At 35.9% G+C, this 14,202-nt stretch overlaps 2 protein-coding genes across 3 annotated transcripts in view; both read left to right on the top strand.

Moving 5' to 3' along the window:
• Nucleotides 1-13,621, top strand: part of TDP1 (tyrosyl-DNA phosphodiesterase 1) — a 41,011-nt gene extending 27,390 nt beyond the window's left edge. Inside the window, exons 15-16 of one of the 2 annotated variants that reach the window (XM_039346926.1) lie at nucleotides 891-941; nucleotides 13,599-13,621. In XM_039346926.1, the coding sequence (XP_039202860.1) occupies nucleotides 891-941; nucleotides 13,599-13,606 (59 nt within the window). In that variant the 3' untranslated portion in view covers nucleotides 13,607-13,621. Of the gene's footprint in view, nucleotides 1-890; nucleotides 1,597-13,598 lie in introns of those variants that run through there. The other variant, XM_039346925.1, reaches the window with a different exon arrangement.
• Nucleotides 5,862-14,202, top strand: part of KCNK13 (potassium two pore domain channel subfamily K member 13) — a 30,210-nt gene continuing 21,869 nt past the window's right edge. The window contains exon 1 of the mRNA XM_039346927.1: nucleotides 5,862-7,132. Coding sequence (XP_039202861.1) covers nucleotides 6,787-7,132 — 346 coding nt within the window. The 5' untranslated portion in view covers nucleotides 5,862-6,786. The remainder of the gene's footprint in view (nucleotides 7,133-14,202) is intronic.

Below are 14,202 nucleotides of genomic sequence, written 5' to 3' on the forward strand. Positions count from 1 at the left end.
GTTTTCTAATAAGCAAAATCTAACACAGCAATTGAAGGGTTACATTAATTTATCCTACGGCAGACTTTATTATTATTCTTTATAGATATATACCTATATACAATTCAGAGTCCCCTCCAATCTCAACAGTTCTGGTAGCTTACAGTTTTAAAAATGAGAAAAGTACAAAAACACAGAGAAAAAGAAATTCCAAATATCCTGAACACAAACATGCCAATGAACAAAACAGGTGCTCAAAATATTATCCTGCCCAACCTAATGAAGCATGTACATCACTGCCTACAACACTGTATTTTGAACCAGTATAGATTCCCAGTCATCTTCAAGGACAGTGCTATGTTGAGCACATCGGTTAATCTTGATGTGACTGAAGCATAACTGTTTGAAGGGAGTCCCAGTCCAGAAAAGGATGCAACTGTAAGTCTAGATGTACCTATGCAAAGGCCCTCTTGGTCACAGCTGTCACCTGCTACCTGTTTTTGAGTATGAGCTGTGAGTCCAGATGAACCCAGACTGCATGCCACTTTTGAAGTGCAACTCCATTTAAGACCAAATATAACCAAAGAACTTTGATTCTGTACTTGCTTTTAGGGTAATTGTATATAACATTGCTCACTAAAAGATAGTTTTAAAAAGTTGGTTTTGTGTTATGAAGCAGTAAGTTTAAAAGCTAATTATATTTCAAGTAAAAGTTATTGATAAATATCTCCATACTTTCAAAGTAGCAATACTGGATTATTTAAGACTAACTGGTTGCTTAGAAAATGGCTAGACTTTAAGTAAATGGTTAGCTTTAATATAAAGAATTTTAGGAAGAGAAAATCTAATTTAATTTTTCTCAATTCATCTTCATCTGTGGTACAAGTCTGTCCTTTTCTTTTGCTTTGCAGATCGCCCATGGATTTGGAATATTCCTTACATCAAAGCTCCTGATACACATGGTAATATGTGGGTTCCTAAGTGAATAGTTTAAAGTAATTCTGAATCTTTATTCGGAGTCATTTGAATACCTGTCAGATTTTATTATTGATATCTGTACACTTGAAAATAATTGTTTGAATAAAATAAAATAAAAATAAGCTACTTTGAATTATTATTAACAGCATTTATGAAAAAATAACTGCTTTGAAGATTAGCAGTTCTAAATCTCATGATAAATCATACTTTTGAAATTACATGTATGCAGATGGTCCTTGTTTAGTGACCATAATTGGGGCTACCAACTCAGTCATTAAGCAAAGTGGTCACTAAATGAAATAGCTAATGTTCTTCATCTTTCCTTTGCTTATAGACCTGCCAAGTCATAAATATGAGAATTGATCATAAAGCTTTTTTTACTAATAGAACATTTTTCATCAATGTTGTAACTGAACGGTTACTTAAATGAGGCAATTGCTAAACAAGATCTACCTGTAAATTAGAAAATTTTGAAATGGCCATGTCAGATAGTTGTATTTTTTAGCCAGAATATCTTTAATCCTTTTGGGGAGTTTTGTGAAATTCTGAATGTGATAAAAGAGAAAGTTTACAGAAAATTGAAATAAAGTACCCAGCTGTGTTAGCAATAAAAATGAAATTATATATATTTTTTGCAAATATTAGTCTGATACTTTTGTATAATTTCTGAGGAGATGTCTTTACTTTGCCTTTATTTTCCTTCTCCAAGACTATAAATTGTTATAAGCATATAGTATAAAACATAATTTGGTGCTGTTGCAATGACATATCAAACATTTTAATTAGAAAACAAAAACTTGCTTCACTGAAAAATTTTTGAAATCATGTATATTTCATATTCCTTTAGATATTCCTATAGATTCTCAAAATTCAATATTTATTTATATAATATATTTATTGTGAGCCAAAAACATGAATTCATTGGGCAGTATTCAACAGAGAATTTTAAAAAAGCAGTAAATATATAAAGTCATAATTAAAACTATCATGAGCAGAGATGCTGATGTTATCCTGCCATAATAACCAGGATTTTCCTGGGAACTCTAGGGCTGATGGGGATTCCTACAATTGATAAGAATGTCATTGGTTATACAGATATAAAACTAATACTTTCATTTTACTTTTTTATTGCTTATAAAACTGAATTGTAGATTTCCATTCAAGGGCTGCATTTCTTAAAGAACTTAAACTTTATCATTAGAAAATATAAGTGTGTTTTCAGCCCAATTCTAACTCCTTGTTACTTACAATGATTGATTCCAAACATGCATGTTTAGCGTTGAAGCTTTAATGAATTGTATTAGACGTATTTAACCATGAAGGATTGTAGTGCACGAATAAGACATCCTCTATCTGCAGGCAAATAAAGGCATAATCAAAAGGGCTTGCATATTAAGAAATATTTTTGAAGCTACATATGTGAGGCAACAAACTAATTTTAAGAAGACTGCAACTAATTTGCTGTTAGAAATGAAAATACCATTGTGCCTTGTTCCAAAGGTGCTTTCCAAAAGGCAACTGGACTTTCTTGGTTTATTTTTTGTTTGTTTGCTTTAAAAAAAACCATTTCTTATCCAAAAAGTTTCATCAGTTCCTCAAAAGTGAAGAAGCTTCTTGGCTCAGAAGCAAAATGTTTTTTTAAAAAAACAACCCAAAAAAAGTCCAGTTGCTTTTTGGAAAATCACCTTTGTGACAATAATGATCTGGATGACTTGAAAATCTCCACAGACAAAAAGTCCCTTTATATATCATACATTATACATCATAATCCTATTTGAAGGCTTTACTATTTTCTTGATATAGCAAACGTGCATGTCACCTACACTATTTTCATTTTATACTCAATTAACTACAGTATAACCAGAATGTAGAAGACACAGTGATGTCTGTGGAGATTTTCAAGTCATCAGATCATGATTGTCGCAAAGGTGATTTTCCAAAAAGCAACTGGACTTTTTTTGGGTTGTTGTTTTTTTAAAAAAACATTTTGCTTCTGAGCCAAGAAGCTTCTTCACTTTTGAGCAGTGGTTCTTAACCTTTCTAATGCCGCGACCCCATAATACAGTTCCCCATGTTGTGGTGACCCCCCAACCACTTATACATCACCGGGTGCCAGGGGCGTGGCCAAAGAAGAGGGGGAAAAATGGCGGACAGCCTTATTTGGTGACCCCCGTGAAATGGTCGTTTGACCCCAAATGGGGTCCCGACCCACAGGTTGAGAACCACTGCTTTTGAGGAACTGACGAAACTTTTTGGATGAGAAACAAAATGTTTTTTTTTAAAGCAAACAAGCAAAAAAAATAAATAAATAAACCAAGAAAGTCCAGTTGCCTTTTGGAAAGCACCTTTGGAACAAGGCACAATGGTATTTTCATTTCTAACAGCAAATTAGTTGCAGTCTTCTTAAAATTAGTTTGTTGCCCCACATATGTAGCTTCAAAAATATTTCTTAATATGCAAGCCCTTTTGATTATGCTTTTATTTGCCTGCAGATAGAGGATGTCTTGTTCGTGCACTACAATCCATCATGGTTAAATATGTCTGATACAAAGCATCAACTAATCCTTGATTTTTTTATTTTCCATAGGGAGTACAAAATGGGTAAGTGCTAGTACCCCACGCTATGTGCTATGTATCATCCAATAGACAATAGTATGTATTGTCTATTGGATGTATATATATAAAACAATGCAGAATAAAAAACCTTGAAAGTTTTGTTACAAGGTCAGAATACCTGAATAAGATTGATTAGCATTTGATCATGTCCATAAAGTTGGTGTCAACTTTAAGCAAACACACAGATTTTCTCCATCATGATCTGTTCCTAACTTGGTATATTTTAATATTCATATGTTTGTGAATTAGGGAGAAAGGCCAATAACGGAGCAAGAAACATTCAATTCACTGGGATTACTCATGAATACATTATACAATTGATTCAAGATGTTCAGCTATATTAGTGCTTTGAGAAAAAAAGCAGTACTGTGTTTTTTTAAGGTGCCGCATGGCATACTGCTGCTTTTATATCATTGAACTTTATGGTAAATATTGATCAAATTTTGGAGATTCAGTGAATCATCAGGTATCACAGGTGGCATTTTTTAAAAAAAAAATTGTTTCCATAACAACCTGAATGTGAAAATGTTCAAGCTTAATGTGTTTACTAAAGCAGTTAAAACAAATCATTTAGAATAAGAGTGTATGGAGCTTACAAATGCTTTGATGTACTCTGAGAGAAAAAAACATAAAATGTTCCCATTATATTTCAATAAATATGTTTTGGGAAAAGTCATTATAGGAAAAACCATTCAAGTAGCAAATAACAAACTGTACATGTTAGGGATTATAATATTATAAATGTACTTTATATGTGTATATTATTTTTTTGTTTCTGCCTTTCCTGTTTTTATATGTAATAACTGATGTTTGAGATGTTTGATACTGGTGAAAGTTGAACACTAAATGTATAAATCATTGTGTTATGTAAAAATGGGTAGGGCTTCAGTCTTTAGGAGCTGAGTTGGTGAGAATAGGATCTGAATCCCTAATCACAGCAATCTAAGCCAGAAGTCATCAAACATTCAGGCTCTTAGTCTCTTACTTGTTCATCTGAATTTTCATTACGAATAGTCACAGAGACATTAGTGTCTGCATCAAGGACAGAGATAGCAATGAAGAAGGCAGAAGGAACAATTGTCACAGCCTCCTACTCCCATTCTTTTTGCTTTAGTAATAGCCATGAATAACTATTTGAAGACAATCCTGATAATTCTCCAGAGGAAGAGGACTTGATGAGATGGCAACTTTTCAACTTTTTATCTACCTTCTCTATAGCAAAAGAGATGGTGATCAAATAATCAAGAATGGGAGTTTGAATATTTTGTGAGTTATTTCTCTCATAATGCCCAAAGCTGAGCAAAAGAAAGGAATTAGAATCACCCAAGGTCAGAAACAGAAGACCCAAACTAGCTATTCAGATGCTTCTGGGTAGATAACACTCCTCCCTTTTTAGTCTAATGTGCTCCAGTTACATGGCAAAGAAATGGAAGTGAGATTGTTTTCATCTGTTCTTCAGTCATCAAAATCAAAAAGAATTTGACAGCATAAAGCAGGGGTGTCATGACGTATTGTGACTTTTTTTGCCTTTGCGGGGTTGGGGTGAGCATAGCGTGTGCAGGCTGCATCCAGCCTGTGGGTCGCATGTTTGACATGCCTGGCATAAAGCACTATGCATACATTATGCACACATATTCTAAATCCCAGTTGCCAGGTGTAATGGACAGAAAGAATGATTTGAGAAACAGGAGGAAGAGCTGCAACCAAGGCAAGTCAGATAAATGAGTCCAGGCCAGAATTATATCCTGAGTAAGTTATCTCAGACAACACCTCTCCAGTTCTCATGAAGACAAAGGGAGAGAGGGAGAAGTGCATTCATTGCAAGGTTCTGTTATTATACAACCTTATAATAAAAGTATTAGCATGCATGACTTTGGTTTCCTAGTGTGGTCTACCTTGAAGAAGACTGATATCAGGATCCATTAATCTACTATTGGAGTCAATCCTCTCTGTCAAAGGCTTGCTGGGCTTGATTCTGACACATTCAGGCCCAAAAGAAATTGGTGAGCTATAATTATATAGTGGGAACAACCAGAGAAAGTCAGCCAGTTTCCAAAAGGCAACCAGAACTACTGTGGAACAAGAAACAAGAAGGCAGCTGCTTTGTTCAGTTTTTTTTTTTCAACGAAACTGGAAATAAAATGATAAATCACTGTTTCTTGCAGATCAATCCATTCTAAATTCGGTAAAATTCGAGACTAAAACAAGGAGACATCTATCACGCTCCCTCTTTTGGTTCCTTGCAAAGATAAAAGGTAAAATAAAAAAGATAAAGATAAAGCATGCCTACCACCTCTGCAGAGATTACTCTCCACAAACAGGGCTGTTCGTTTCTGAACAATAACGGTTATCTATTTGACAGCGCGGGCGTCAAAACGGGACCTTGGGGATTCATTTCATGTGCTTGTAGCCTACATGCCTTAGGCAGCGCCACTTTCAGATTCTCTCGCCCAGTTTCCCTAGAACGACAGCCCGATCAACCACAATATTCCAGTAAATTCGAATCCGGACTTCCGAAATTCTTCTCCCGCCAAGGGCCACAGCCATGCTCGCCGCAAGTCTCTCACGTGCTTCCTTGAAACAGCTTGTGGAGGCGGAGGCCCGCTACAGGAAGCAAAGGACCCGCGCTTTGACTGCCTTCGACAGGTTTGGGAAGAAATCAGGAGCGTTTTAACGCCCTGCCCAGTCTCAATTTTCCCGTGGGTTGCCCGAAGAGTCCGGAGGAAAAACGGCCACTCGCGGACCGTATTGATTTCCTGGCGAGGAGTCGTCGCACTGCACATGGAAAAGGGTGTTTTTAACCGCTTGGCATTCGGGGAGCTGAAATCCTGACCCGGCGCCCGGCAATTGTGAGGTCTGACTGACGGAATTGATTCAAACCCAGCCTGCCACGTGCGTCCTAGGAGAACATCGAGGAGCACGAGTTTGGTCAACAGGTGGACGACTCGGAGATCCAGCGAGGGAAGCTGCTCGGCGCGCTCCTAAGGGATATACTGCGGGGACAGACTGACTATCTTCTGTGGGACTTGGCCGAAGGGGTGCAGCATTGCGGTCCGCGCCTTGCCCTCTTGCCGCTTCCGAGCCTGGAGACTACTTCACAGGGCGCACCGCACGCCCTTCGGGAGCTGCGGAACCCTGGCTCGAGGGGGCGCGAGGAGAATGAGCCGTTGAGGGGAGCTCGATAAAGCTCGGGCGCCTGGCTGGCAGAGAGGGATGGCTTGTCGCGGTCTCTGCTGCTGTCCTTCGTCCAGCTTTGGCACCCTCACCGAAGACACCTCCCGGTTCCTTCTCCTGGCCGTTCTGATTGTTCTCTACATGGGTTGCGGAGCTGCCATCTTCTCCCTTATAGAGCGGCCCTCTGAGCTGGAAGCCCTTCAGAAGTGGCAGATGAAGATTGAAAACTTCTCCCAGAAGTACAACCTGGCTTTGGCGGATCTGAGGAATTTTCTGTTTGAGTACGAGTCCGCCTACCGGATCGGTATCCGGGTAAACATAACGCGGCCCCAATGGGACTTAACGGGAGCCTTTTATTTTGTAGGCACCGTGGTTTCTACTGTAGGTAAGTGGGGAAACTGTCAAAATACTAATGCACTTCATCTGGCTTACACTATTTGGCTCTTGTACTTGTACTTGTACAACTCAGAAAATAACTACCATTCACAAGAGAAGGGCAAAGCATGAATATGTTTCCATGATCAACATCAGTGCTGGAAGGTAAAGCTTGTATGGCTTGTATATTTGTATATGTAGTTTGTGAAATGGCTTAGAATGTGCTTCTCAAAATCACAAGGTATTTACCGGATTTGGGGGGGGGGGTAATCTCTCAGAAAAGCATGACAGATTTCTTTCCATAGGACATATTTGTGTGAACTTCACTGTGGAAAGCCAAATTTATTCCTCACAGTACTGAGAAGGAAAAGTTACTTTTCCTTCACTCTTCTCTCTCTAGTTTGCTGTATTTTCAATTTTATAACATGTCTTTAAGAATTTCTGAACAAGTTATACTCTTGTTTCTGTTAACACGCATTGGAAGTCAGATTTATTGAAAGTTCATACTGGCTTTTGTGCACTTTAATCTTGCATGTTCTTGAATATCTCAGTTTCTCATCCTTCTAAACAGCAACACAATTAGCAATGTTCTTTCTCACATAGACATGAGTTAAATTCCCAAAGGAATCACTCTTATCAAAGAATTATCTCAGCAAATGCTCATTTCCTTCCATAGAATCATTTTAAAACATTTTTTCATGACAAATCATCACAAAAGAATGAGCACTGACGTTATCTGAACTGATGAGTCTTTATAATAACTACATTTAGCAGGTGTAATTGGCTATTAAGATGTCCCAATTGTACAGTTGTTTTCTTTTGACACTGATTGGGTGAATTAATATGTAGTAGGCTTTTCGGTTGTTTTTGCTCCCTTCAAGGCAGTTTTGACTGCAGTTTTATTAGTGAGGTTTTACAAGTGGTTCCTCATTGCTTTCTTTGTAGGACTGAAAGAGGGACCAGCCCCAGGTAACTCACGTCAATGCTTTCTTTGTAGGTCTGAGAGAGGGTAACCCACCTGAGTTTGTGCCTAAGGCAGAACTAAAATTGATAGGTCTCCCCATTTCTAGCATGGTGCTTTAACAATTGGCTCTCTTGTATGTAATGTAGATTTCATGTTATATCTTAAATTATTTACAGTGCTGAAGGGATGCTGCTAAACTATTGGGTTGCTTTCAACTACAAAAACAACAATTTATGCTTTTGGGGGACATTGATATAGCATGTGGATATAAAAATATAAAATCCTATTGATCAAAATACAGACTCCATTTTGTAATTAGATAGAATAATTGCCCAGAGCTTATGTTTAATAGGTGACAGTGTATGCAGTGCACCTGTTTATGACAGCAGTCAGCTGTAATTTTTTTTCAATATATTCCAATTAGTTTTTGCCCCCATTAACAGAGCATCTTCAGTATTAATTGGTTAGATTAGGTTTCTCTCCTTCTACTTTTACTTTTGGGGAAAACCTTTGGGATTTTTATATCTCTGTGCAATTTTATTTTAGCTACAATTGATCAAGAATTATACAAAGAATGACTATGATTAATTTGAACCTTGAAATTAGAGATGGAGTTGTCACTTCCTTACTGTAATTGGAAGCTTTCCGTATGGGTCTGTAGTTGCCTTCTAGAATCACTTGTTCCACTACGTTTCTATTTTTCCTTTTCCAGCCACATCATCCAAACCTTCATAGTGTAGCTATATCATTCCAGAGCATAAGAAACTTATTGAGGAAAAAAGAGCCAGCCAAAGTGATGTTTTCCCAGGTTGGCATTTCTCATGGATCTCAGGGACTCCTCATCCTTCTTGGATGCACTTTTGTGTGCAGACATTAAGATCTCATGCAGATGTTTGCCTGTTACAAATTAAATTGTGCCCACAGTTTATTTGAAATTTCAGGTAAAAATCCTGGAGGAGGCACACGAAATAATATACCAGTACTTAATTCTTACAATCGATGTATTTCCTAGCACTTAAATTAATAAACAAGGGAATATCAAACTTATTTTTTATCCAGCTGCTCCACTTTCAGTTACTTTCCCTATCATTTATTCAGTTACCCTCTGTCTTTTTCATGATTCTGCCTAATACATAGATAGCACAAAACCAGAATAAATATGAAATTGAAATAGTGCCAGGACAACTTCCTAAGGCTCCACATGTCATCCATTTGAAGTTTGATTCAGAGCCTAGAGTAATCAATTGGATCAATATACTATATTCATTCAAAATAGTAAAAACAGGAATAATTGCAGCATTTTGAACTTCGCTATTTACTGCCTTGTGCTGTGCCATAAATTTCATTGGGGGAGAAAAACATGTGTTGGTTCATAATAGGCTCTGTTGAAAATCTTAGCAGTTAAAAGGAATGCTGTTTGATGTAAATGTAACTGGCCAGGCTGGATCCTGGCTTACTCAGACAATTATTCCCAAGCCAACATGCTGAATAGGACAGTGTTATTTTTAACTCATCTTTTAATATGATTAATTTTAAAAACTAAAGTTTGAAGGCAAAAGCTAAACCAGATTTCTTATATTTTAGTCTTTATCTTTGAGAATTCCAAGCAATAAACCACTGCTAAAAATTCTTGGTTTTGAAGTCCATAATGTAGAGAATCCCAAGATCAGGGAAGGCTGATTATAGAAATATGTTGCTGGGTTGAAAGAGAACTTGTATGAGATCTTTTTTCTTTCTTTCTTTTCTTTCTTTTCTTTTGTGGAGATACATATGTAGATTACATTCTTGGGTAAAAAGTCACCAAGGGTAATTTATTTAAGATAGGAAGTCACATAATTTTTCTGAATAAGTAAATAAAATTAAAAATATCTTGCCTGTCACCAAGACCTATCATAATATGTCTTATCCTATAGAAAAAAAAGTTGTGATATAAATCCCTTGAATGAATATGGAAGAAAAGAAAAGCATAATTTCTTATTTCAAGAAAATCTCCTTCAGGTTGTAGTGAATACAGATACAGTAGTCCTCATTTAGCAACTGCCATATTTAGTAACCATTTGCAATTACAATTTGAAGGTTAGGGATCATGTCTGTACCTCCTCTGTCACAAGAAATACTAAAATCCTATTCTTGTATATTCTTATAATCTAAATGTAGTATCTATAATAACCAATATATAATACCTCTCATATATGTGAATAAAAAGTAAAGACATTAGATTTCATAATTCCTACAAAGAGGCTATAGATATTGTTACAGGTACTTTTACTTTGATTTTAAAATGGCACTTTTGTTGCGTAATATGAATAGTCACAACTATTCTGACCTGAGTGAAAATTAGCTAGCTTGTTTTGAATGTTAGATACATTACTGGCCACTTCCGGTGGATTTTGCGTGCGTGATGGCGGCTACTTTGTAGCCGTCCTCCTGGGTAAGTGTAAGAACCGCTATGAACAGCAGATATCAGCTGTTCAGCGGTTCAAAATCCCCCTCCCGGGCAAAGGGGGGGGGTAGAGAGTGTCTGAATAGTGGTAGAGCCTCTTTCGCACCCCCCAAGTTTTTTTTTGGGGGGGGTGAAAGGAGTGCTCCCACGGAGTTCAGACTTGTCTCCGCTTCCCAGCTGTTTTTGTCCTCAGGGACAAAACGAGCCGCCGCAAACACCTCCGTGCTTAAAGAGAACTGGTGAGTTTTTTTTTTTTAAATGGACAGAGCTGAGTAGAGGATTTAGTTTTTGCTTTCTTTGACTTATTTGGATTTTAAGTTTTAAGATTTGTTTCTATTTTTATTCTCTCTTTTTATTTTTTTTCTTTGTTGAAAGGGAAAGTAAAATGGCGATCGGCAAACTCCTCGGTGTTTTTTTTTCTGGAAGTTAGAATGCTGACCGGCAGGCTTTTTGGTGTTTTTCTTTCTTTCCTTTCCCTTTCTCTTTTTATTTCCTTATGATTGGAATGGTTGTTTTTGGTATCTCTAAGTATTTTTTTTGGAACGGACTTTTTTTATTTAATTATTTTTTTTTTTTCTTCTCCCTTTTTTTTTCCTTTGAACTCCCTTTTTTTTTTATTGTAATGACCCTTTTTTGAAGGACTTTTTTTCTGTTTAATTTTTTGTAATTTTTAAGAAGGAGTAAAACTTTTTTTTAATTCTTTTTCTCTTCCTTTTTTTCCCTTTTTTCTTTTTATTATAATGACCTTCTTTGGAGGGAGTTATATTTTTGAAGGAATTTTTATAATTGCTTAAGAAGGACTAAAGGTTTTTCTTTAAGATGGCTCCAAAGCGTCCAGGGATTTCTACAGTTTCTAAATCAACAGTTTCACCCTCTTCTGGGGGTCAGCTAATAACTATGAAGGACTTGCAAGACATGATGGGAGATGTTATAATTCAAATTAGGGCAGAAATGAAAAAGATTTTAGAGGAAAACAATAAGATCTTGAGACAAGATTTTGTTTTGGCTTTAGAAGGTGTTGCTTCTGTTCTTGAAAAGGTGAACTCCCATGTGGAAGAGGTAGCTGAAAAAGTGGACATAATGGAGGGGAAAATTGAAAGTATGGAAAAAGAAATGGAAAATGAGATTCTTATGCTTCAATATGGACAAATGGAATATGCCTTAAGAATTAGAGGCCTGGGAGAGTCTTTGCAAGGAGATCTGAAGGAGATGGTTGCAAAGGACTTTGCATTGATTTTGAATAAAGAAAAAGAGGGAATACTTAATGAAATTGAAAAATTATTTAGGGTTAACTCTGTGGTGGCAGCACAGAAGAATCTGCCAAGAGATGTGGTAATTTACTTTGGTAAAAGATCTTTACGCAATGAAATTGTGCAAGCCTATTATAAGAAGAGATTTCAAATTGCTTCACAAGATGTTATAATTTTTAAAGAGATCCCATCTAAAATTTTAAGAAGAAGAAAGGAGTTTGCTTTTTTAGCAAATGAACTTAAAAAGAGAAAAATTTCATTCAGATGGGATGTTCCGATTGGAATGGTGGTGAATTACCTGGGGACATGTTATAGACTTAATACTGTTTCTCAAGCAAAAGATTTTTATACTTCGGTCCTGGGGGTATGTGCATCGCCATCAATTAAGTTTAAAGCTTTGGAAGAAAAGAATGTAGAATCACAGTTTGAAGAGCCTATATTTATGAAAACTGGAGAATCTTTGTGTGAGAGGCCTCAACAAGTCCAGGTTGAGGAGCAGAAGACAACTTGTGTAGTATATAATCCCAAAGAAAAGCAGCAACAGAAGAAGGTTAAGGAAGTTTCATATTTAGTGGTTTCTGAATCTCTGGGAGATGTTAGACCTACAAAGTCTTTGGAGCAATCTTTAAGGGTGGAATTGTTGCCTGAAATGGAAACTGGGAAATCTCAGTCTGAGGGGCATCAACAAGAGAGGAACGGGCAGAGGATAACTTGTACAACTTACAATTGTAAAGATCAATACAAGGAGGAATTTAAGGAACCCTTATTGGCTTCGGAGTCGATGGGAGATTCAGGAATTTTGGAGCAGTCTCCTAAGGCAGAACTTGCAGCATTTCTTACGAGTTTGATACAAGAATGGAGAAGGGAAATGGAAGAATGGAAGAATGGAGAATGGAAAAAACTGGAATGTGAATAATTAATAATATTAATATAATTGAGATTGATAAGGATGTAGTTTTTTACGGATGGAATTAGTTATTGGTGAAGATTGAAATGTTTAATGTGTTTATTAACTTTGTTGTTTTAAGTTTTGAACCTTTAATGATAATATTGTTTAAATTTGTGTTTTGAAGGGATTATAATTTGCTTATTTTAGTGAGTGGATTCTAATATTTTAAATTTTAAAAATTTGTGGTTTTGGAGGGAGTTTATATAGAGTGATGATTGTATTTAGATTTGTTTAGGATTTAAAAGTGTTTTTAGTTTTTAAATATTATTATTAATATTTTTAAGACAAAATAATTTGTTTAATTAAATGTGCTTAGATTTGTTTAGGACTTATAGGTTTTTTAAGTTTTTGTTTTTTGTTTTTTTTTTTTTTTTTTCTTCTTTTTGGATAGGAGAGAAGATTATGAAGATTGAAGGAAATATGTACTTACTTTAAGTTCTTTAAGAGTATTTAGCTTTAATGGTATAACAAAGATTTGTATGTTTATTTTTTCGTTTTAGGATAAAGAAAGAGGGAGAAATTAGATTTTATATTATAGATATAGATATTCAAAGAAAGTAATGTTTAAATTTGTGTTTTTGGAGGGAGCTTATATAGAATGATGATTGTATTTAAATTTGTTTAGGTTTTAAAAGTGTTTTAAGTTTTTTTTTTTTTTTAATTAAGCCTGTACTCAGCTCTGGGAAGTCCAGGGGAGGGTTTGGGAGGTTGGGAAGGGGGGGGGGGGTGAGGTAGGGGGGGGTATGGGAAGGGGATTTGTTTTTGTAAAATGTAAAAATTTTCAATAAAAAAAAAAAAAAAAAAAAAAAGATACATTACTGGGCTAATGTGTGAGTATAACATAAATATTAGCTTGTTTGTTCTCAACAGATTTCTAGCCTTTTTCTTCTTGATATGAAAACAGCTTGTTTGTTCTCAACTATCATCCCTTACCAATTGTCTCAGTTCTCTCACTGAGCTTGAACATTTTGCTTCAAGATTCCTGTAAGTCTTTTACAGCCTTTTAGAATGGCATTGATAAATCTGTAGTGATGCAAAACTAATCTGTGGAGGGCACATATGACTAATCTTATTAATCATAAACCCTTTTTGACAAGGTATAGTTTGAACTGAGGTCATCAAATATTAGTGCCCAGAGTACATCAGCTACTCTGTTGTCATGGTAGATGAATTCTGAATATATGTTAAAAATTTTCTATTCACAGTAACTGTTTATACTGTGAGGAAGATATATAGATTCAAGGTTACATTTTATTGTCTATAAAGCTTACATTCTAAAACCATGTATACATTGGGCATAACATTCTTAAAGTCACATTAAATCCATAATTTTACCTACTGACTACCACATACTGGTATCTGAGAAATTATTGCTTGCTTTCTTAAGAGTGCAGGATTGATGTTAAAGGAACTTAGCACTGCTGCTTTACAGAAGTATAGTATGGAATGAGTACCTCAAGAAAAGCATTTCAAG

Source organism: Crotalus tigris, unplaced genomic scaffold (assembly GCF_016545835.1).
Source record: "Crotalus tigris isolate CLP2741 ecotype Arizona unplaced genomic scaffold, ASM1654583v1 scf7180000018040.1558517, whole genome shotgun sequence".
In the NCBI taxonomy this organism is placed as follows: domain Eukaryota; kingdom Metazoa; phylum Chordata; class Lepidosauria; order Squamata; family Viperidae; genus Crotalus; species Crotalus tigris.